Raw genomic sequence first — 25,394 nt, forward strand, 5'->3', positions numbered from 1 at the left:
CTGACAGCCTTTTGGCTAAGTCAGATACTAATTGTGCCTGAAGTTTCCCTCTAGAAGAATCAGTTACACTAGGTAGATTTACTCATTCCATCTACGACACTTCATCAATTTTCATGCCACAGTTAGAAGGTATTTACTAATACAGCTGAAGGCAGGCAGACGGTACTAGAGCATCCTCAGTAGCCCAAGGAAAGCCAATCCAGAAACCAGATTTGAGGGGTAGCGGGGTCGCACACCCCGCCTTGTGTCTGTGCAGGGATAAACAATCTAAGGACAACCCTTCTTACGCCTGGGATGTGCCTGTGCCAATTAGGAGTGACATGGGGGACGGCACGCTTTTCACAACTGCGAAATTCAGGAGGTGGACCTAACTGTGGGTACCGTGCCCAAACCCAGGGATGCTGGTCTGGGAAACACATGGGAGACTCCAACCCCCAGAACTGCAATAGGAAGGCTCGAGACGAAGGTTTAATTTTTCTTTTAAAATTCCCTGGTTGGGCTGCGGTTACGTCCATCCTTCAGAGCACGAGAAATATAGATCCAAATGTTAAGCTGTAAAACCAGGCTGTCTGGAAAACTCAAGTACAGTAGAGTTAAGGTATGGTCTGCAGCCCCTCAAAAGGCTGGAAACATCCCGACGCATTAGGGAAATGAGGGCATGCAGAATTAAATGCTTTTTGGACACCACGGCATGGCAAAACCCTCTCCCCAAAGGGTTATTCCAAGCAATGACAAGCACAGAGATGGCCACGGACTAGGGATGATGCGCCACACCTCTCCCACCCTCCAAACAATGAGAGAAGTCCCTTGCCCAAGCAAGCTGTGTTGGTTTAACACAGCCTGGTTTTGTGGTGGTGGTGGGGGGAAGCCACAGAGGTGGCGTCCGTGAGAAGCTGCTAGAAGCTTCCACTATATCTGACAGAGCCGATCATTGATGGCTCTCAAGACGGAAACGCTGCTGGCCCGAGTAGAGAGGTTGGTAACACCTCTGTCATTACATATTTAAGAAGAAATCAAAACCGCACAGGCGCACTTTTTCCCAGGGGTGGCGAGGCGCTGCGGCCGGGACCATCCCGGCGCCGGGTGTGGCCATGTGGTCACGCGGCTGCCGCAGCCGCACGGGCGGCACCATCTCGGCACAGCCCACGGCGAATTTTGCCTGTCTGGCCGCCTCTAGCCAGCCGCGCCGCGGGCAGAAGGGCAGCGGTGGCAGCTTCCCCTTTTCGGCGCCCCGCATGAAGAGAGGCACCGAATGGCGCCGGTGCCGTGACGGCCGGCAGCGCCCGCACAGGGGCGGCCAGGCCACGTGGCCGGCGGCAGAAACATGGCGAGCAATTCCCCAATGCAGAACTTAGACAAAATAAACTTCTCAGAACTGCAAAATCCTGCAGAAGTCTTTGAACTGGTGGAATTTGTTGGCAATGGCACTTAAGAGCAGCAGGTTTTTTTCCGCCTAGTTGGAGAAAGAGGAGGAAGTGAGGAGATGTGGAAAAAGATCACATGGCTGCACCAAGGTCAGTGAAAAGAAAGAAGGGGAGGAGGTGTTCCAAACGTCGGAGTCGAGATTTCTCTGCAAGCCATGGTGAAGACTATGATAAAACAAACTGTCTTCCTGTAACCCATGAAGTCCATGGGGGATGGAGCAATTCTCTCACAGCCCGTGGGAAAAGGTGCTCACGCCGGAGCGGGCGGATGCTAAAAAAAGCTGTAATCCAGGGGGAGACCTGAAGAGAAAGAGAAGGCCCCTGCTTCCAGAAATAGAAAAACAAGAGGGCCCTTGCTTCCAAACTAGAGCAGCTTATCCTTGAAAGACTACACCCCATGGACTACATGACCCACACTATGGCAGTTTTAGGAAGACTGTTTTGCCGGTGGGAAGGACTCAGGTTACAGCAGGTCGGGCGAGACTGCTACCCGTGAAATTAGAACCCCACCAGAGAAGTTCACGGAGAGCCATCTCCCGCAGGAAGGACCCCACGGCACAACAGAAGAGACACTCCTCTCCCTAAGCGAACTAAAAAAAGATCCTGAGTGAGAAACTGACCAAACACTCCCACGCCCTGTCTCCCTGCACTGTCGGTGGGAAGGAGGGAGAGGCTGGGGGGGAAAAAGGTGTTTTCAAGGCTTATTTTACTCCTCATTATCTTCCTCGGACTCTGTTAATAATAAATTTACTTTATATCTTTAAATTTGAGCCTGGTTTTGCCCTTAGAGTATTTGCTCCCAGTCCTTAACTCATGAGCCCTTTGGTTTTTTTCCCCTCCTCTGCTCAGCTATAGCAGAAAAGAGTGAGTGAACATTTTTCGTGGATACCTAGCATTTTAACCAGTGTCAAACCATGACACAAGCGTACTGATCTTTCTCAGACTTTGATAATTTCATGTTTTGTGTGACATTCTGTGCCTCCAGCCTGCAAATATCCCAATGGCCAGTGCCATTCAGGTAAGTCTGGCAAAAGCTTGTACTCTCCCTGTGCTGCCCCATCCCTACCCCAACAACCCAAGCAGCTTCCTCCTCTTCTGAACATTTTTGTCATAATATTCCAGTTAATACATTAAAAAAGCAGGAACTGGTCCCACTAGGAAGAGAGAACCCTTCTCCCCAAGTTATCAGATGCACTGCTTCATGGAACTGTGGAAAAAAACTACAGGTTTTCCTTGGTGGAACAGGGCCAAAACAGTGAAAAGGCCAAATCATTTAAGGAAGACACCTTTGTTTACACATTCAGCCCAATCTGACACAAGAGCACGTAGTTAAGTTTCCAAGTACTGAAAGCTCATGTACCAAACCCATCCAAATTCTAGCTGCTACAGATGCCTAGGGAACTAGACTTACTTGGAATTCCATCCCGCTTTTTATTCCTCAAGCCAAAGCCAGCTCTTGATTACACTTGTACTAAGCATACACGAGGACCTGATCTCTGTTTGGTTTATAACCACTAAGGTAATGAGGTTAATACGTATTTGGCAGAGCACTGAGTAGATCAGTCTTAGGAGCACGAATTCATGGTGTCTCACAAGCACCTGTTCAAGAAGTTATTATTTAAGTCATCGCTGTATGATAAGTTTTGATCTTAATTTTTATTACGAATGCCACGTAAAAAAGCCTGCCTGTCCTACATTAGCATATTGTATTGGAAGACAAAAGAAGCTACTTTTTGTTTATGAAGAAATTCTAGACAGCATGGGGCAGACACAGGAGGAGTCTATCGTTTCGGTTAAAAGCTAAACTGCAGCAGCCACTTCTGGCCTGGAACTCTATGCCCAGACGAAGCACTTACGGTAGATGGTGCTGTTTTCCTACACAACCACCTCCAAGCTTCAGCAGCTCTGAGTTCTCAGATCTTTCATCTGCAAAATCATCTCGGAAACAGCTATTAGCGGCTAGCACAGACATCGGTGGATTGACCAGATTCCACCTCAAGAAACCCAACTGCATGACTTGAGGTTCCATCAAAGTTTGGGAGTACTGGGTCCAGTACATCCCTTGTGCGACACCGATAGCTGACTCCCAGGTGTCAGCATTGCACTGAAGTAAGTGCTCCCTGGGCTAGAAATTACCCTTTAAAGTGAGAGACATGCCAAGGAAGATGCAGCTTTAAAACATCTACCAACCCACCTTTTGCCCAGGAAAATTTCATTTCATTGAAATGAAACTTTGTCTTTTGGCTCCTAGGACACACTCTGCCGGAAATCATTCCAGAGGATAAGTTTTAGGAAGATAAAAGGAAAGAAAAAATATGAGGAACTGAGCTACACGCGCTGCCTTCCAGACACCGGGAGGCCAGATTTTAACAGCAACCTCTGCTCCTCTCCACCAGATGTTAATGCCGGACTGATGAGGAGTTTTTAAGGCCAAGCTCTGCATGACAGAGCTCTTTTGAATTGCAGTAGGTAAGACACAGCACCACTGCACCACTAGCAGTGCTCACTCCTACAGCATCGAGCACTGAAGCAGCAGCCACGAGCTGGGCAGAAAGATACTCGACAAGTAGGACATGGCACTGTTTGTATTCATGTCGAGAATCATTTGGAAGGTACATAGAGTTACATGGACAGGCAATGGGTTTAGCAGCCTCCTCGGCCCACAGGCAAGTCTGTGGTCACCTGTGCACTGGCCCCGTACCCAAATAAAACCCACAGTCCAGCTGCACTGTGGGAAAGCCTGCGCTGGGACAGCCCCCCTTCCTAGTCTCGTGTGCAAATTACAACAGGGGTCTCCGGGACAGGGCGAGAAGAAGGGTACAGTCTCTTCAGACCTAAAGCAGAAATGCCTTACTCTACACACGAATTGGCACTCCCTCTTCGGGGTACCAGGGATGCCCGACTATTTACCGACAGCTCAAACCCGGCTCGTGGCACTGCTTGTACCTGCTGGATCTTAGGGGCACGGACCACGCTAGCTCACCTCCCTGCACCAACCCACAGCTGCAAGCACAGCCTGTGACTGGCATTAAAAAAGTATTTGTAAGGAAGCGCAGTAGGTCTGTGAAGACGGATATCGCCGGCACGAATAGACTGCTGTCACGAGGGGGATTTCAGGCATCAATAAGCTGGAATGAGTCTGCTAACATGTGGTGCGTTTACCTTTATAGAGGATGCCCGGACATTTTTATGGACTGCCAAATCTATCCCACGGGTGAAAAAGGATGCAATAACAAGGACTATTTAGTTATACAGTCACCATTAGCCATCATTTAAAGGAGATATTAAAGAGGTGCCCTTGTGACAGGGCCCAGTTAAGAACATAGCGGCAGTTCCAGTGCAAACATTGTTCCCATTGGTTCATGGCCCAGCTACAAAAGTTCACTCGGAGGTGGAAAAACGAACAAGTTCCTCATCAGAAACAGCTTTGGAAACCAGATTTTCTCTTTTCTCCCACCTTCCCCTTCACTTGGCTGCTGCTTCCTAGTTACCAATTTGTGTACTGTGCAAAAGGAAAAGATAGGATGCGGTTCTCCATTTTCAAAGAGCATAGGATCCGGGGCCAAACTGGTTTTACTAATTCTTTTAGCAAAGCAGGTAAGGTCACAGCAGCTAGCAACCTGAAATAAAATAGCAGCAAGTTCACCACTGATCAAAGCTATCAGCCGCTCAAATCAAGAACTTCTGTAGAAACAGCAGTGCTGCATACTCAGGACCTAACTTACGTGAGGGTCTCATGATATTAAACCCACCAATCTGCACACTGCACATCGTAATTGTGCTGCACAGTGGCCACTTGATCTCTTTTCTGTATTTTTTAAGCAGGAAGAGCACAGCAGGTGCAAGAATTAAACACAACACCTAGCTCAAAGCTAGCACAAGCCAAGCAAGCTAAGGGGGTACATCCACAGTGGACACAAATCTGGGCAGGAAAAGAACCAATCTCACTCTTCCTCACAGCCATGATTCATTGCTCTTTGGCCAAAAAGCCAATTGTGCACAGCCTGTCCGTGGATGCCAGAGCTCTTCATGCTGAAGCAATGTGTTCTAGAAACAGGGACCAGCAGGCAACTGCGAACACAGGTCACCCACATGCATGGCACCGCTGTGAGACACGCGATGACAGAAGCCAGAAAATTCAAATTCTGGGTCTGGTCCTGAGAGGCCGAACCTACAGATCCTACCCATTTGCCTCAGAGGCTTGCCCATCGGCCCAAATCACAGGTTAATGTTTTTCAAGTTCCTAAAAACTACCAGGATGCTGCTGTCTGCATTGTATTTATAGGGGTGCAGCAAAAAAACCCCAAACGAAAGAAACACACAGAAGGAAAAAAAAAGAAGTCTCCCGACTGAATATGTTTAAAGTTCTTGTTGCAAAGAACCCCTGATACTGCTGCTGCTCAGAGGGACCAGCATTTGGCCCGGACCGGTTTCTGCAGGCTGATGGCAGCCGGTGAGGCGCTGCTTTCCCCGTGCGCGCTCCGTTCCCCTGTTTGCGTGGGCACTTCGCACCACAACAAAGGAAAGAAAGGCCTTCTGAAAGGGAGGAGAACATAGTTCTAAAACCACAAGAATTGGCCTAGGGGCAGGTGTAATACCTGAAATTACTTGAACTTCAGTCAATAAAAAAGAGTTTAAAGTAATTTCTCACTGTATAGCTTTACTATAACACCATTCAGAGGACCTTCCAATTAAAGTCAAGACTCATCTGCCAGCCATGTTCCTTAAGTGATGCTAGGATTAAAAATGCTTTCAGAAGCACACCTAATCTGCATTTGAGGCTTTTATCTTTCCGCTCTCTTTTATTTTTTTGTGCTGCATCTGACCTCCAGATCCTGAGCCTGGGCAGCGACCAGCACACCTCCAAAGGCAGTGCTAAAGGCAAGCAGATTTCTGCCAGCCGGAGGTCAGGTCTCTTTCAGGAGGAAAGAACAGTCCCTGCTGCACGGACAGGACCACAGCTTCAGAGATCCCTTGCCAGAACTGCCCGAGTGTTCCCTTCTGGCTCACATATCACCCGACCTTCTTCCTATGCGTCTTTTAAAGCCACAACGGACGGAAAAGCACTCACATGTGTGGCACCCACCGGTAAAGAACTGAAAAGGCCTATCCAAAGCAACACAAGGACTACCAGCGTCATCCCAGAAATATCCTGCAACACAGTGAGAAGAGCTGCCACAGAAATCACAGGCTGAACATCCCTTGCCTCAAATACACAGAAACAAATTGGAGCAATTAAGTCCATGAAAGAGAATGGTGCTGAAACGTAACTAAACGCTCTGTGAAAGGCGTGCATCCTTACTGCACCCTTCATGGATTTCAGGCCTGGAGTTTCTTTTCGGTTTTGTCACAGGCATCAAAGGTTCCTTTCTCTGAGTGGTTCAAACTGAACAATTATGCCCGCAGACAACTTCGCAAGATTAACAGGAAACAAATTTGCCTGAATAGATGATCGCACGAGCATTCATCAAAATCAATGGCCAAAACCCCCAGCCCAAACAAGCAACCATCCAGCCTAGTTGTGAAGTCTGGTGCATGAGAGAATTCAGGGCAGCGTGGGATGGAGGCTTAAAAGAGGCGCCACACGGGGCTGAGGCTCTGGTCCCATCCCCTCGGAGAACTGAGCTGCAGAAAGAGAAACTTGCTTTTAACAGGTATGAGGACGCTTGTTCCGATTAATCACTCTTAGCTGGGTTTTGCTGGCTGTCGGTTACGAGGCCACAGCTGCCACATGCGACACCACTGTTCTTTGGCTAGAAACAGGGATGAGTTTCAACAAATCCTGCGAGCTTTTGGTCTCATCGCACAACACTCCAGGGTCTCAAAAATTTGTCTACTGGGTTACCTGGGAGATTTGGGAAAGGCCTTTCCCATGCGCCACAGAAGAAGCAGAAGCTGCTGCAGAGAAAAAGCAAGGACAGAAAGGTTTCACAACTACATTTGAGAGCTGTGATTCAGAGAAGGAAGAGTTTCTCTCCTGAAAATGTCAGACTAAATTGCAAAGTTAAGCTGCAAATGAAACCACTGAAGATTTGCTTCAAGACCTCTTGCCGTAGATGGAGGAGACACAGGAGGGTTGTTGTGGAACTTCAGCTCCTAGCAGACAAAAACCTGAGCCCTGAAGGGGCTGGCAGAGGGAATGGTAAAATGTGAAGGAGTAACAGCAAGGTCATGTATTAAATTAACTGATGCAGTCCCATTAGGGACAAGGGGAAGCCCATGGGAGACTGAAATTTGGAGCCAAGGAGTGCAACAGTCAAAGCAGAGGATCTAGAGACAAAGTACCTTGAAAGGGGAATACTGCTGGATGTGCCATTTTCATTACAGGGCTTGTCAGGCAGTTGGGCCCAAGGAGGAAGTCAGAAAAAGCCTTTCCATTGCACCCACCACCCTGAGGAACATCTGCTGTAAGGGCTTTCTGGAAACAGACTTCTCTGCCATCAATCACCACACAAAATAAGCTGCTGCTGCTGCCGCTGCCAATGGCAAGAGAAAGACAACAATTAACTGGTTAACTCTTTTGCATAAATACTTATTAAAGTGTCAGAAAAGTTTTAAAACCAATTTATTGCTTTGGCACTGGATCTGTGAATGTACTGGAGGAGGAGGAAAGGGATTAGCAAGCAGTGTGTTTATAGGACTGCTGCCACCCAACATCAAGTGAGAGTACAAATATAATCAAAAAGACCACAGAGATGGGATTTCAACCAACATTCTAGGTTTAGAACAATAAATGGCTTTAACCAGATATGCGTAACAGAACAAATATTGCTCTGCTGGGATTATTAACAACGTCCCCTCTTGGGGGGGGGAGGGGGGGTCCTGTAGTGAATATTATATCCTCCCCTCTTTTGGTGGGCTTAATTCAGGGACAGACATGGACACGAGACTTCATACGGCAAACAAGTCATGTTAGAAAGTCAAGAGAGCTCCTCAGTAAGAGCAGCAGCTGGGGAGTCCTGGCTCTCAATCCTCCAAACCCAGGGTATTTACTCCTCTAAAGCCTCTCCTGGGGACAGAAACATTTGCAGGGTTGAACCCTAAGACACCAAAGCCACTCAATTCCTTGTGGCATTTGATCTCTGTGCAGAGCTGCCTTATAAAATACATTGCTGCCTTCGAAGAAGCAAGGAGGCCTGCCACCCAGTTCTCCTTCCTGGGACAGGAAGGAATTGAGGCAAGTCACTGAAACTCACAGATAACTCTCAGTTTTACTGATAGATGCTTGTCTAAGAAAAAGCCAGTGGCTCAGTGCACCGGTGTAAAGCAAAGTAAGAGACTGCCAAACGGGGCTGCTGTGTGTAGCATGACAGCTGTCCCACACACAGCAAGGTTTTGGGATGCAGTAGGTAAGGGAAGGACATCCCAGCGATGGTCATCTTTGGGTTCTGGCAGTTCCATTTAGCCCTTGTGGAGCTCACATGCACAAAAACCAGAAGAGGGAAGGGAGGGGATGCAGCACCAAGACAGTGACTTCTCTTTCTGCTAGGACACGGCTCTTTTGGAATGCTGGCATGTTAAATGTGTCCCCCCCCTTATGGAAAATGTTTTTACATTTTCACCCATCTACCTGTGCATGCCAGTCCATAATCACAGAGAGATGTAAGTGCCCCTTCCAAAGATGGCAAGATGAAGTATTTACCACACTCAAGTCATGCTTCAGCTGAACTCACCTGCCACTACCTCTCACTGTCAGTACTATCACTACTTGTCAACATGAGAATGCCGCAGACAGCCTGAAGGATCCCCAACAGAAAGCTACACGTGAAAAACACCGCTAATGGGAGACTCTGGAGAAGATCTGCTAATTACTCCACCTCCCTCGAATTGTACTCGGCCATCGTATGGCAGAGATGCTAGCAGCAGAGCCGAAGCGGTAAGGCAATAATTGAAGTACAGGACATAACGTCAAACACGACAGTCCCCGCAGGAAGTGAAGCGTCTCTAACTCTCTCATTTTTTCCCTCCACCGAGCTCTCTGGGCACTACCCCAGCGATGCTCTGACGCCGCGGCTCAGAGAACACGGCCCGGCCCCGGCCGAGATACGGGGCTGCCCCGTGGCCGAGCGCTCCCCGCCGGGAGCCGTGCCCTGTCTTCCCTCGGCCGCGGAACGCACTCACCTGCCGGGAGCGGGCGGAAGCCGCGCACCGTGTTGCCCCGGCGGAGCCAGGGCCCGGGTGGTGTCGGCGGGTCCCGGCTCCCGCGGTACTGCTCGTAGAGCCGCAGCATGTGCTCCGCCACTCTGTCCGCCGCCGCCGGCCGCCCGGGCCGCCGCTGCCCCGGGCCGTCATCACCTGCGGCCGCCCGGGTGCGGCCGCCCCGCACGGACCCCGGCGCAGCTCGGCGCCGCAGCCCGACCCGGCGCGGCCGCAGCGCATCCCCCAGAGCCAGGCACAGGCAGCCCCATCCCAGGCACAGGCACAACACCCAGCGGGCCGACGCCGCCATCCCGCCCCTCCGTCCCGGCAGCGGCGCCCCAGGGCCCCTCGGCGCGGCCGGGCGCGCTCGGGCCAGGCGAGCCCGGGGCTGCGCGGAAAGCGCGCACGGGGCGTCCTCCTTCTGAAGAAGGAAAAGAGGAGGAAAGAAAAAACGGGGAAAAGGAAAAAAAAAAAAAAAAAAAGGGAAAAAAAGGGGGGCGGAGGAAAGCTCCACGGTCTGGACCGCCCTCCCTTCCCGGCGGGGAGCGAGGGGTTTTATTCCCAGCCGTGCAGGTAGTTGTGTGGAGAGAGGCGGCGGAGCTACTCCCGGCACGGCCGGTACTCGTTCGCCGCTCCCGCTCCTCGACCGGTGCAGCCCCGCGCCGTGCAGAGACGGGTGGGACCGCGGCGATCGCCCCGCCCGCCCTCGCTCCGGCGGGGGCGAAGTGCGGGGAACCGCCACCCCAGGGGAGCGCAGCGACGGGATGGAGGGAGGGGATGCTCTGGAAACTCCATCCCCCTGGGCGGACGGCGATTGAGGCGGAGGACGGTCCCCTGCCCGCCTCCACCCAGCCCCTCCCAAAGGCCGTACAATAACGTGATCGCATTAAAAAAAAATACCAACAATAAAAAAACCCCCACGAGTCGCAGCGCACTCATCCTTCTCCCCTGGAACGTCTCAAGGCTTGGCTGGGAGCAGAGCACAGTCCACCGCGGGCAGGTGGAAGGGATGCTCACCGGCTTGTGCTGGGGTTCTGCCTGCCTCTCCTGAGTACCAACCACGCTCGGTGACCCTCGGCTTCCTCCAACCCGTCCGGGAGGGGCACAGGTGCCCTCAGCAGCCTGGAGTCCCTGGGAAGAGACATGCACCCAGAGAAACCGTGCACGTGAAGACTCCTCCACTACAGCAGGGCACAGCAAGGTGTTCCTTGCTCGGCTGAGACAATTCCGTGTGCCTCGCGCATTTGCTGCCTTTCAGCACCAAAAGGACAGAAGCGTCTCAGCCCCTCTAGCCAGTGCCACAGCATCACACAATAGCCCAGCATATACGACACCATCACTTACAAAATCTGCTTTGCAACACAAAGGGTACCTCATCTGTATGTCGGGCAGGGAACACACGGGAGGTGGAAGAGAAGCCTCGCTGCAGTGTCACCTTTATAAATGTGCTGGTTCCCAAGATCAGCTTGGTTTCTAAACTGAAGAAGGGAGATAGTAAGATTGGCCTGCAGATCAGTACACAGAGCTTAGCACTGCATTTTCAGCACAGGGCATTTGGATTTTCCACGGGCTACAGCAAGTGTATCATTATCCAGCCCTATATAAAACACTACGACACATTGTGTATTGCCTCTCAAATTACACTGAAATTAGGATCGGTGGCAAGTACTGTTATGCAGTTGTAATAAGCCCATCTGTAACTACAAGAGGCAAGTGCCCACCCAGCAGGTAGGGAGGAAAGTGAAGATTCTCAAAAGCAATGATTTTTTTATATGCTCCTACATTTGAGGACTCAGATGCAACCCATGGCAGTGACTCATCTTCAAACAGTTCTGAGGCACTGAAGCTGCCATATGCATCTCAAAATACTCTCCGTAGATGTGAAAGCACACACAGTGTCAGTATCGATGCTAGTAGTACCATTACTTCTACTTCTCACTTCTCTAGGTAAGAAATACACATTAGTGCAATATAAAAGCTAACAATACAAGTGAACATAATTAATAAGTTCATAATTAAAACATTAAGGTGTGGTTGCTGTTTTGGACACAAGTAATGAAACCAATGCGGATCCATGCAGAAAGAAAACAAAATTATTTAAACTGATAGCTACAAAATTCAGTGGTCCCTGGCTTACATCCATGGCAGAACCGTCAATCCCAAAGAAGAATCGTTGTGCAAGTGGAAATTACCATTTCATTTTCAGTCATGTTATTTCCTACTGTTGAAAGAAGCAACATAAAAAAACCCCAAAACCCCAAGCAACAATAGACCACAAGTCTTTAAATAAAAACTGGCTTAACTGAATCCTGTCCTATACCTACAGTGCCAAGTGATTTGCTGAAAGAATGTGGTCTTTTGCGTATCTCCAACACATCCTCTGAGCAGCTTCCTGACTCTTGAGATCAGACCACTGTAAATTGAGAATTACCTGAGTTTAAAAAAAATCAAACAAACCCTCAGAGACAGTGTGTATCTGTAACACCATTCTCAAGCAAAGGGGGATTAGACAAGAACTACTTTAAATTCAACATGGAAGCTCAAGCACCCTCTGGCTGAGCTTTTATTTAAAATTGTTTAAGTGTTAGTGGAAAGCCCTGTTTATGCAAAATTAAATCCAAACTCAGCTCCCAGAACCTTGCCCCACCACTTGATTGCAGCTAAGTGTCTAAAATAGAAAGTTAGCCCTATATAATCCTGTTACAGCCAGCAAGGAGAGAGGAAGAGGACACTGGGTGTGAAACACAAAGGAAAAAGTGATTTCTCAGGGCATTAGGAGCCTTCTCCGAATCCCCCTTTTCAAACAGCCGCTGCAGTTTTCTGAGCATGCTACGCAGGCACACACAATGGGTTTCAAAAATCCCTCACTTTATGGATTGTCTCTGTGACATATCAGGACACTCATTACATGGAGCTCTGCAGCTTCCAAAGTTGAAAAATATCCCCCATTCCATGAGACTTTTAAATGCCAGAGCCTTGTGAGCACACCAACCAAAGCAAAGCAAAGCACGTAGGGAGCTCCTCTCCACAGCCGACAAACTCTCACACCTGACCTCTAAGGGAACAGCGCTTCTCTGCTATTCCTTTTCTGCCACTTCCACAGAAGTGCTGCAAAGCAGTTATTCACACGTCCTCCCCTCCAGCTACAGCCAGCACAACTCCAGGCCCTATCGGGCCTGAGCAGCTCCGTCCTGATCACCACACAGTCTCCAATTTGTGAAGCAACCTGGCTTTTAACTCCTTAGCCCCCAGCACACAGCAGGATTCAGTACAAATTAAGTTTATTTAAATGGTGAGCAAGTCCTGTGCCACTGTCAGGGCCAGCCTCATCACCCTCCGGCAGCCCCTTCTAAAGTGCTGTTTAAAACCTCCACCAAAAACTTCAGGGTTTTCACTTTTTCAGAGCTTGCCGCAGAGCGGACAACCCAGTAACTTTCCAGTTATTTGTTCCCTTCACACAAGCACTCGGAAGTCCCAGGGAAGAGGAAACCACAAATACTCCTTCTGGGGGAAATGAAATAATTACATATTTGCATAACAAAGTGATATTAGCAAAATCTGTTCAGCATGTGAAGGCTAACCCCATACTTGTGCTGTTATTTGCCTGGCTCTCAGCCGTTGCAGAGTTCACTTAGCAAAGCAATCTCCGCTGCTGTGGCTCCCACATCCAGCTCTCCTGGCTGTCATCTGGAGAATTCCCCGCTGCAGCTCCGCCTCGGCTGCCTCGCACCAGCCCTCTGCACATCTGCTTGGCTGTCTCAGATGGGCTTCTGTGTGCTCTGCTACAGCAGGGCTCCTGACACTGAGTCTTTGGGTCAGTGATGCCAGCTTTGCCCCAGCGGTGTGTCCCCAGCCCCACAAGGTCATCCCCACTCTTACCAGACCCCGAACCCACGGTTAAGGTGCGCTGTCCCGCATCCAGACCTTGTCTCTTCTCCCTGGGGTTGGTTTGCTCTGCAGGACCACACCGTACCCTGGTCCATATCACTCCCCTGCATCCCTGACACACACGTGCTCCAGGTACGCCAGGTACAAATGGGAACGCCAAGCAGCACGTCATCCGGCAATGCTTGGAACCACGCTCCACGGACCGCAAAGTGCTGAGCTGCCTCTCCCGTTACTGGAAACAAGGCGGCACATGCTCCTTGGAATGTTCCCGCTCATGGCTCCAGAGATGTACACAAGAGTAAGGCCTTTCACAAGGCAGGCCAAGGTGGGAAGCCCAGAGCAAACCTCCTTGTGTGCAGCCATTCCCTGTATCCCCTGTGCTGGCTTTTCGAGGCTCGCCAGACGGGCTGGGTGTTTGCTCAGGTGGCCAGCAGCAGCAGCCTTCCCCCTGGAGGGGCCTTCCAGCAGAATTTCTTCTCTCGGGCCTCAGGATCACATGTTTCTCTCATCACAGAGAACTTCTGCTGCAGGACCTGTAACAACTCTGCCTGGAGCCGAGCTGAAATAAAACACGCCTTGAGCGAACAACAGCCAAACAACGAGAACGATGTTCCCCTTCCGTGCAAAGCCGTGTTCTGTACACACAGCTCATCTGCGTGGCCGCAGTCCGTTCAGCACCTGTGTTTTTGTTTTCTTTGTGGTGGGAACTGTGGCTTGGCCTGCACTGCTTGTCCTTGCCTGCCTCGCAGAGAACTGCCCAAAGGTTTTAGCCATCTGTAATCTGATTTCTGTACGTGGGGAAATGGAGTTAAGGGTACAGTTTCCCCAACTGCCACTTTCACAGATGGGCGAAAGGAGAACATCTAATGACCAAACATTTTGTACTAAATAACATTCATTCTTCTGTGAATGTGCCGGTGGCTCAAGCAGAATGAAGCTCCTCAGCACCAATCTCCTGCTACTTTCTGGTTTCACCCTATGATCCAAAACAACCACCACAACAACAGATCCCAATGTTGTTGTAAGACCAAAGATCCAGACTCCACATAAAAAGAACAAAATTATGATTTTGGTGGGGTGCTGAAGAAATAGAAAAGAATTGAAAACATATACAGGCTAATACAGCTTGCAGACTCTAACTGATGCACACAGCAAAAACACCCACAGCTCTCCCCACCGGCACAAAATCTAGATTTCCAGGGATGCACTTGCCCATCAGCACCCAAAATCAGTTCCCTTACTGCAGTGTGCAAACCCTGTACCTGCGGTAAATGTCACAATCGGTGACAATAACAGAATCTCCTTTCAGAAAAAAAATTGAGACACTTCCATGCACCTTACGTTTACAGCGAGAAGTAGTTTTGGGCTGAAAATTTGCACTTGTTTCTGCTAAAAAGCCACAGGGCCTAAGAATATACACAGGAAGCTTTCATGTGGCTATCAGTCCTTGGAACGAGTCTCTCTTGATTACCGTGTGTTTTGCACGTCCACTTCGCTCGCGTCCGATCAGGGCTGAACAGCGACAAGATACTGGGAACTATGCCCAGTGACGTTTCAGGGAAAAGGAGCATAAGGTCACTAAGTTACTTTTTTTATGCACTGTCCTGTCTGTCTAAGAAAATCAACCTTTCCTTTGGAATGCAAGCCAGACCACAGAAGGGTCTGGGGACAGATTTCCACTTAGGGCAGAGGCCAGAGCTTCCTCCAGCTAGTACTGGCGAAGGGTTATAGGACGTAACTTGGGAGCTTCCATTTGTGGTAACACTCAGGAGTCCTTGACTTCAGATGTCAGGAGGGACACAACACCAGGAGGGCAGCTCGCATGCAAGCACAGGTGGGCAAGGAAGCAGATGAGTTTCCTGAGCAGTCAGCAATCCTGTGCATTACTCCTGACTACCATTCCTTCACTGCAGATACCACAGTTCGCATTTTGTCTCAAATGACGTTCATTGCCCAAGTCAGCAATGATCAGTCTGACTTAAGGCTTTCAGGTGCTGTGCCAAGGTGACTTGGAGACGCATCACAGTCTGTGTACTCTGCTTTTATAAAGCGCGGTGTCCTTCCGAGACCGTGCGGAAGCGAACCGAGCGTGACTGCCACTACACTAACTGGTGTCGATGAAGCATCTTTGACATGACCAGTGCAGCCAGAAAAGAACGTCCTATAAGACATGGACAATTTTTATAAAAATACTTCCTTTTTACTAATGAGATTCTAAGGATGAGCAGTGAAATGATTAATCACAAGACATTTCCTGTCATCACACAGAAGAAAAGATCAAGAATCCAAAATAAGGGAAAACACGGCAATATTGAACAAGAACTTTTTACTGAAATACTGTTTTGTATGCAAATTACTTGCAGGCCTCTGCTGCAGCACAGGAGATGAGTAGATTCAGCTCGGGGTACGGCGGAATTTTTCAACCAAATGTTTATTCCAAGACCCTGATTGCTCAGACCTCACGAAGGATGTGGGAAATGCAGTTGCATATCCATCCTTCCCTGGATCTTTAATTACTGACATAGCTTAGACAGCAGAGCTTGAAAAATGCAGCCACAAAAGCCAGTAATCGCAGACCCACCCTGAGCTCATCAGGGGCCATTCTCCGCCTCTTCCCGCTCCGCTGTCCCTTGAAGTTTTAAAGATACCAGGTCTTTTCCAAATAATAGTTTTGGAAGCTTTAGGGGAAGCTGCTTTTACAAAGAGTTAAAGCAGATTCTCCCCCCGCCCCGCCCCTTCCTATTAATTCTGTTCCCTGCAAGTTAATCACCAAGAAACAGCCTCTGGCCTCTGGAGTGCAGGCATGGGCACGGGCTCTCTCTTGCGGAGGTCTGCGCTGCGCCCTGCCAAGCGTTAGGCACAAACTCTGCTTTACGGCAAGAGGTGGCTCTCCAGAGAAACCCTCACCTTCTCTGCCACACCACCACCTGTACCTGCAGCAGTTGGCACCACGAGTAACACCGGCACTGACCGGCGCCAGGCACGAGAAGTTTGCCATCGTTTTTGCTAGGATACAGCTGGCAGCCGAAGAAAGTACTAGTTTTGCCGTTCAACCATCCACTAAAAGAATCTCGACATCCCACCTTCAGCCACAGCTATTTCCTGGTGGAACTCAGAGGGAAAGTGGGTCCTCAGACACCTGCGTGTGGCAGCAATCACAGGAGCAGCCCCGGGAGCAGCACGCAGGACTCTGGCTGACGTCTGTACGCCCAGACAGCAAACCCACAGCACAGACTGCCCCGACAGTACTCGCAGAACTATGGGATGCTGCAGCCTCATTGAGAACACCCCTGTTGTGCCCACGATTAACAGGCAATGCCCAGACCGGTCACCACTACGCGCACGCAGAGCCAGAGCAGATGTGCCCGAGTGTGCAGCGCTGGCCGGTTGCTGCCCTCGGTGGGCAATGTGCCGTGCTGGGCTCCACCGTGCCACAGCCCCTCTCCCTCCACACCCCACACACTCAGTCAGCTAATGTAAATTTTAAATAGACAGCACAACTAATCCCAGGATGTGACCCCATGGCCTGTAGAGCTCCCTTGGAATGAGCAAACCCACTGCGAAGTCCTGCAAATGCGCTGCCTTTATTTTCAGGAAATCAGCAAGAGGAGAAGGAGCTACCATGTTTAGGTCTCACTGCCTTCTGCATCTGTCTGTGCATCGTGACGCTGTCTTCACACGTAAGGAGCAGTGAATCATTCCTGATTCCCAAACTGCACACAGAAGCTTCAACCCAAATCACATTCCAGACAAGCGCTTGGCCAATTTCTGCTTTCCGAGACATTTTTCCCTTCTGTTCTGTTCTCTCTAGAGACAACACAGGGAGGGCAGGATAGCATTTTCCCTAAGTCACAACTCTTCCTCCCCTAAGATTTTAGTCATCTGTAGTTTCCATTCCCCTATTGTACATATTTATGGTTAGTTTTCTCCAAAGCTGTAAAAAGACCAACTTTTCTCAGAAGAGATTTGATCTTTCTTACTAGATTGAAGTGGAAATTGTAAAAGAGAGAAATTAAAAGCGAAAAGTAGTGTTTGCTGTACTTAAAGACAAGCCAGATGTGGAACCAGATATCTCCAAATCAAACATTTACAGAGTTGGCAGCAATGGATTTTACTTCTCACACATGAAAACGTTGAGTCTGAATGTACTCTACTTCCTACTTATGCATCTATCCAACACTTGTTCCCCGTCACCTTGCATTCCTAGGGATTATCCCCTGGACTCCTACATGGCAACTCCTCACATCAGCACGGTGGCCTTGCTTCACCTCCAAAAGATGTGAAGACTATGACAAAAATCCTGGATGCTGAATGAGAGACAGCAAATATGCACAATCAGGAGAGTTAATGGATGACTGACAGAGCCACAAATATTGAAAGGAACTATAGTGCAGGTACTGAAAATCTTCAAAAATCAGGGCACGCTATCCGTGAGTGCAGACATCAAGTCTCATATATGGGGAACACCATTATGCAAGGAAAAGGCTCTGAGTCACAGATAAATGTTGAGAAGATATTTTTCCCCATATGGCTCCAGCTGCATGTCTGGAGCAACAGCAGCCTTCCCTGGCTTCGTTCTCATCAAGCTCCCCAGTTTCATCCCTTGGCCACCCATTTCCCCAAACTCTCGACAGCAACTGGCCTGGTACCGTCAGTATCTTGGTCAACCGATCCAGAACTCAGGTGCAACCAAAGGGCCAAGTGGTTTTATAGACATTAAGTATGATGCCAAACAACAGGAAAAAAACACATCTACTTTTTATGGGCTATAAAACAAAGCGCTGTCCTCCTCACGCTGTTGTAGCTCTTGTCTAAGAGATCCCGTGCAATTTATCAGCCACAGTAAAGTCCATAAAAAACTGGGATGTTGAAGATGGGCATTATTTTCTCAACCCTGAATTCTTTCACACTGCAATATTACAAGCAACATGGTAATCCCTGCAAATTAGGGGCTGGAGTCTGGGTAATCCTCTCCAGGACTGGAGAGCTCACATTTTGGAAACTCAGGATGTTTTGACCTTTTCCAGAAGTGAAGTTCGGCCTTAAGTCATAGTCTATATCCACAGCTTCTGATGAGCACCACTGAGCCAATGACTTGCACACATTCAACACTACTGACTTCCCTTGAAGCAGCTGGACAGCTGGAGAGCGGAACACCAAACTGGTGGAAAGGATGGGACCCACGGACACAGCCAAGAGCGAGCTACCAGGGGGGATTCCCTTCCAGAGCCAACTGCAGCTAACACACCAGCAGGGCCACTGGAGGAAGGGCCAACTGTGGATCATCCAACATAAGCACAAACTCCTGTGACAGTTGCAAAGAAACTCTGCTGATCACTAAAGAGAAAACTCCATAACCAACAGTCTTTTCCCGTCTAAACCCCCTGCAGATCCCGTGCCCTGGAAGCTGGCCGATCACAGTGACAGCTGTCACCAGGCACGCGCTGTCTGTCGCACGTGACCTGCTCCGACCTCTACCTGCTGTCACCAGCTGACTGACAGGCAACAACATCCCACTCTTTCCAGAGGCTTTGGGCTGGGCACTGGCATTAGCACCCCTCTCCCCTGCATGGGGTTACTGCTGCCTTTGTGCTCCAGAGGCACTCCCACTGCCCACGCCTCCTTCCTTCTCTGCTCTGGCCTGGATGTGTGGGGCAGCGACAGATCTCCTCTCTAAACTGCTCTTAAATCTGGGGGGTAGAGCAGGGAAGGGAAGAGTTGCCTTATGCCCCATGCTTGGGAACGGGTTGCTGGCCATGACTTGGCCTACAGGTCCTTACAGATTACCAGATTGTATCTCTGAATATACCGAAGAATACAACGGGACTGGAGGGAATTCCAATGCCAGTCAGTGACTGCCTGCCAAGTGCTCGCCCACCTGCAGTGAACCGACCACAGCAGAAGTGTGAGAGGAGAAGGGCAGAAGCAGATGGGATGGTTCTGGAGATAACAATGCCCAACACGCCGCTCCTGAGCGCCCACGTGTCCCGATGCACTCCTATCCCAGACGGGGCGCAGCCCTGCCCACCGGACTGCCCGTGCTCAGCCTGATGGGTGCTGTGCCCAAAGCAAATGAGTTTCACTGTTGATGAGATAAAGGAGGGATTTCACATCATTAGTCCAGGGGAAAATCTAGGAGCCAGGTGCTGCAGCAAAATGGCTCCTTACCTGGCTCTGTTTTAGAAAACAACGTGCACACAGTAAGAATAAATGAAAGCGCTGCAGCCACAAGCTAAGTGTGAGGAAAAAACGCTCGCAGTATCACAAATAGCACATCTAGCACACTGCCACAGAAAACCTGTAAACCAGGCAGTTCACACAAAACTGAAGGAGTGTGATTCCAGCACAAGACATTCCCTCCATCTTCCTTCGCGAGGAGAGACGCCCCAAGTACGGCTGGTCAGACAAGGGAACCCAAGCTCTGCCTTTTGCTGCGCTGCTTTGTTCAGAGAACTTTTTTTGGTATGGTTCGATAAAGTGAACATTCTCAATTTTCTTTGAACAAATTGTACTACACTTGTTTCTCATCAGATTACATAAATTAGCTGAGAGGGAATGGATTCAATTACAGTCCAGATTCCAGACCTCTTAAGAACTGACTGCCTAACACATTCCTTTCATTTAATAAACTGGAACCAAATGAGGATTATCTCATATAAATAATACTCCCTCGATAGGGCGATGCAATAAAATGGCAAAAATACTCAGAGGATCCACGTAGATCAAATACAAGACCCTCTGATATTACCCTATGGATTTAAAGTATGAATATAACATAAACTTGATTGTTCAGTATTTTTACTTTGTATTGTGAACGAGAATTGGATTCAAAGACTTAAAACCAAGTTTCATATCTTCTGACAGCCTCAGACAGCCAAGGAAAAAAACGTGTTTCGGCAAAGTATGCCTTTCCACATTGAAAAGATAATTTGATATCTCTGCACACCATACAAACCTCTCCTGAAAAACCCAAGATTTACAGTCTCCCAAGTGACTCAGAGTAAGCATGAGCAAGAGTAAGGGCTTCGCACCGCTCTGAGCGAGGCAGTTTCCCAGACAGACTCGTTCTTTAGGAAGGCAGCGTTGTGGAACAACTGAAACTGCTACGGCAGCTCTTAGGAACAACCCATCCTGACAGAAATACTCGCCCAGCCTTTCAGCTTGAGAAGTAGACAAGCCATCTCTAGTCAGGTTTTTTTATACCTGCCTAAATGCATAAGTATCCAGAGAAGAAAGTTGCATGGACAAGACTTCGATCCAGAGCTCAATAAAGGACTCAAGGCTGAAGGCACAAAGTTATACAAACAGTCAATTACCCCATTAGCAAACAGCATTCTGGACACGTTGTGAAGGAGCTGGTTAGAAAACAGAGGCAGAGAACAACACTGTACAATCACCTGTGAGCAAATGCTTTTTAGATTACTAAAAAATGGCTGAAGACAGTTTTGATGTCAGCCCATGCAATTACAACTTGTCTAATCCTCCAGCTGTATTTAACCTGGCATGCAACTACAAATCCTGGATCCAGCAGGTAAGCTTCATATCTAAGACTCGATCCAAGAAACAGGATGTTTTTTACCCACTCGGTAAAAAGGTTTTCAGGGGACACGGTAAGTTCTCTGCCAACATGAATCCTTAAATCAGTACAGCATTAGCCAAGCCTTTCTTCCTGGGCTTCTTCATACCTGTCCCTCCATCTGTCCAAAAGCTTTCTCAGTATTGTAGGGACCTCAGTTACTCCTGTGCACACATCGACACATAAATAAAGCAAACAAGCCATCCTGGCACTTTGTCTGAATGTTCCCTTATGTTCAGTGGGAAGGTTCAAATGCAGTTTTGCATGTGCTACATTCCACCTGTAAAGCCCCAGATACGGGAGGTGCTCTACCCCCACATTCCTCCGTTTTTGGGGTTTTTTTTACGAAAGAGGTTAAATGGAACGTCACCTGAAGCTACAGTCTCCCTCTAGAAGGGATCCGTGTGCTGACCTGTCCATCGAGTTTGCAGTGTGCCCTAGTTTTTACCCAAGGAATGATGAAAGTGGTTGAAACATACATGAAATGAGACTTCTTCCACTCAGAGCAACCAGGACTAAGCATACCTACTGAATACAAAGGGGACATTTCCCCTTTGATGGATGTGACAACAAGGATTTTAAAAGGCTTCTTTATGAGTAACTAATTAAATCCTAATATGTAGACAGGACTAGTTATGCAAAGCAGACACAATGTTACATCCACGCCTGTTCTTATTTCAGTCATCAACAACAACTGTCTGTTCAGCCCTGAGATTTAAAAGCACAAAATCCGGATTTTTGCTTTCCCACCTCACGTGTGTTGAGAGATTTCTGTGTCTCTCCCTGCTGGCTGACCCCTGAACAAACCACCCAGACCCCTCACCAGTCACCCTAGCCCCTCCAACCCTCCCGTCCTGCTTTTGGGCTCCGTAACACACACGAGGGTTTGATGGAAGAGGCTTGGCAGTGATTTGATTTACAGAAAATCCTCTCGGAAACTGAAGAAAGCATGTTAACTCCTGCATACCCTCCACCTCGTCACCAGGAGCCTGACTGTGCATGGTGCTGCACACAGCTGTTGATGGTTCTTACTTTCTAACCCGTGGGAAGAGGAGACTCGCATGAGGATGCGCTTGGGAATGCCTTTCGCACAGGTCCCAGGCTGTGTCTGCCACGTACACCGTCCTCCAACACTCTAATGCCCATGGACACCTATTTTTAAGCAAGGGCGGTTTGCCTGGCCATCTGCAATGCTACTGTCCATGCAATGACCACCCGACAAAGGTAGGAAGAGTGAGAGCACTGTTTTATTTGGAACGCACCTCTGCAGCCAAAGGTAAACTGACTCAACCTAATATTCACAACAGACTTTTTTCAGAGAGGCGTTGGGCTGGGAGCTGGTTACTGTACACCTCTGCTCCATGTCCTGACTGGAGAACACAGCAGGCTTCACCAGCCCTCTCTCTTGCAAGACAACCCTTGTACTGTTTCAGTCCTACCAGCCAACGAGTTTCAGAGCAAAAATCTGATAATTTAAATACAAACAAACAAACAGCAGAGCAAAATCTGTGCCCAGAAGCAATGCTGATTAGGGCAGGGCGGCTGAACAGAGATAGGTTGGCAGAAGACAATTCTTTATCTCACGCTACCCCACTCAAGAACCAAAAAGAACCAGTAGACAGAAGGGTTGTTGCATCCAGGAATCCACAGGAAAAAACCCTAAGGGCGGAAAGCAGAGGTCACTACGCAGGTGAGGTATAAGAGTATCTGTTAGCTGCACACGTGTTTGTTTTTACTCAACTGAAATCAAGTGATACTCCTTTTTCGAACATGGGAAAATGGAAAGAATACCACATGGAAGTCTTTCAAAAAACATTTTTTATTTTAACAGCAGCAGCTTTCTAGAGTGTAATGGTTTATCTGGCAAGCCTTTGTTATACTTGAGACACGTTTCCTTTTCCAATTTCACATTTAATTCCATCAAAACATGTGTTACTCATTTTGCAGTTTTGTACCCTTAATGCTGTTGATGAGAAGAGCCAGAAGAACCTCCTGCAGTACTTCTGACCGTCTTGAAACACAAGTCTCCTCCCTATCCTCAGCATCCCCCTGTTTGGAACAATTGGTTTATGCCTCTGCAGAGCCAGGTACGAGCTCAGAGGAAAAACAAGACACAAGACTGTCCCCAGCATGGAGCAAGGGCACCGCACACTGCGGCCGTACGCCAGGCATCTGAGAGGGAGGCACAGCTTTAACCCAGCGCCCTGACTCGTGCAGCGCGACCCGAGCACTGAGTGAAGCGGCAGATGTTACAGTGCCACCTGCAACGTCCAGCAGAAGGCTACCTCGCGAGGACCTTCTGCTTACAAAACCAACCTTCTAGAAACTGTTCAGGTATTGTTAGCTAAAATCATTCCAAAGCTCAGGCAAACGTGCAGACTACCATAGCATTGCTTTACAGCCTCTACGAGAGCAAGCAGAATATCAGAAGTGCCACATGTTACTGCCCTTACACAGAGGCAGCCACAGTTACTGCCACATGTCTGCCCTTACACAGAGGCAGCTCTTTTCACAGGTACATCTTGGAGGTCTGCTCCTCAAAACTACAGGTCTTTGATCCTTCTCATCTGCCAACATCACTTCTTTCCTCCCCTGCGATTCATTTCTAATCACCCAGAAGCACTCACTTATTCAACTATGAAGCAGTTGAATTTTCTTTAGTTCTTTCAAACTTTGTGTTGCACCTTTTTGCCCTGAGAAGATGTGTACAAATTTGCACTTTTTCCTCCCAAAATGATAAAGCTATTGACAGAGAAGTAACCAAAAGAGAGAATAAAAATACCACAAAACTCATGAAGAGGGAAATCATCTCCACGATGTCTCATTATTCTTCTGATTTGTTTCTCACACAACAAATTCTACTAAGTGCAAAGATTGTGCTTCATGTCCACCCCTAAGTTCTCAGGAATTTATACAGCAAAAGGTGAAAAAGCTTTTGTTTGTGATGGGGTTGGAAAGCCAAGTGTACATAGAGCTTTTAGGCCTAACGACTGAACCCATTTACCACCGGAATAAAGTGACTTATACTTTCTGTAATTTTGAGGAAAAGAGAGTAGAAGAGAAGCGTTGGGTTGGGCGGGAGCTATGACAACCACCACGGAGCACAGAGTTTCCTTGCCCTCTTCCCTGCTCAGACGCTAGAGGCAAGCAGAAGTGAGGTTTCACCAAGGGCTGCGGAAGTTCTTGGAGTTTCAGTGGAGTCAGTCAGTCAATACAATACCATGTATTTTCATTCAATTATTTATGGTAAGTTCCTATAAATATAAATCTCTCCATGGGGGAGAGGCTCAGGCAGCAGACGAAGTTCAAGACTGGCAAACTGTCATTTGGAACAGAACCAGGTCCTACATTTCCCTGCCTTCCTCACCTCCATCTCCAGTAATATGGTTTTACAGTAGACAAATACTGTTGGATGCAAATCTTCTGATTATTCTGAAACCATTTGTGGCTGCCACTTCCTATAGACAAAAGCAGAGCACTTACAAGGAACTACACTTGGCTGTGCTAAACAGGAGGGCATTTCTTCAGGAGCATATGCCTGTGATCCTTGGAAAAGCCTACATCAACCTGTCATACGCAAATCGTATTAAAGAAAACCAGCCAACCGCTGTGAGTAACCAGTTCATCCAGGCATTTACCCATCTCCTTAACCACACAGATTATTTGAACAGTTCTATTGCCTTGCAGCACACAGCCCTACCAGACCATGCTGCCAGGTGTGTTTTTCCACCCAGCGGTCCTCAAAATCAAGCACGACTTGCACAGCCACAAAATCAAGTTCTGCGCTATCAGTAAGAAACAACGGAGAGACCCGCCAAGCACACGGCTCCTCCATGCCCCGTCCATCTCCCGGCATGGGCAGTGCCTGCCCCGCGTGGCCCCTGACACGGTTAGTCCGATCTGAGGCATCACTCTGCTGCTGAGCAATGCTGCTTACGAAAGAAAAGCTGTTCATACAGATCAGCCTCCAAGGAAAGACCTCTGACTTGTGCTGATTCCCACATACCAGGTGCCCGTCTTCATTTGTCCAGAAAGTGATGCAGCAGGTGAGCTCTCCAGAGCTCAGACATTTGCTCTGGGCCGGTCAAGTGAGCGGGAGGGCTAACGCCAGTGATTATCCCCGTGGGTGGGAAAACCCACAGGGACCTCTTCAAGATTAAAAGGTATGGATGTCAATTATCTTAGGAAAACCTAAAGCTCTACACAAAGCCCTCCCTTGCCTCTATCCTTAGAGCAGAACATTCCTACTTGAAAAGAAAGCATTTTGATACAGACTTTTCTTTGAGCTCCTCCTCAACGCAGCTTTGGGCATGTCCTACACACTAGATACCTTTGAATTTAAAAGTTCACAGACTTTGCTGGGCTGG

At 48.6% G+C, this 25,394-nt stretch overlaps 1 protein-coding gene across 2 annotated transcripts in view; it reads right to left on the reverse strand.

Annotated features, from left to right (window-relative positions):
* The window catches only part of BMP3 (bone morphogenetic protein 3), a gene marked incomplete at its 5' end in the record, with an annotated part of 89,188 nt that overhangs the window by 6,190 nt on the left and 57,604 nt on the right, over positions 1-25,394 (reverse strand). Inside the window, one exon of one of the 2 annotated variants that reach the window (XM_082303504.1) lies at positions 9,546-9,873. The exons of the other annotated variant lie outside the window; for it this stretch is intronic. Coding sequence (XP_082159630.1) covers positions 9,546-9,873 — 328 coding nt within the window. Of the gene's footprint in view, positions 1-9,545; positions 9,874-25,394 lie in introns of those variants that run through there. 2 annotated transcript variants of the gene reach the window in all.

The sequence above is a fragment of the Coloeus monedula genome, assembly GCF_965178545.1.
Source record: "Coloeus monedula genome assembly, contig: HAP1_SCAFFOLD_63, whole genome shotgun sequence".
Classification (NCBI taxonomy): Eukaryota; Metazoa; Chordata; class Aves; order Passeriformes; family Corvidae; genus Coloeus; species Coloeus monedula.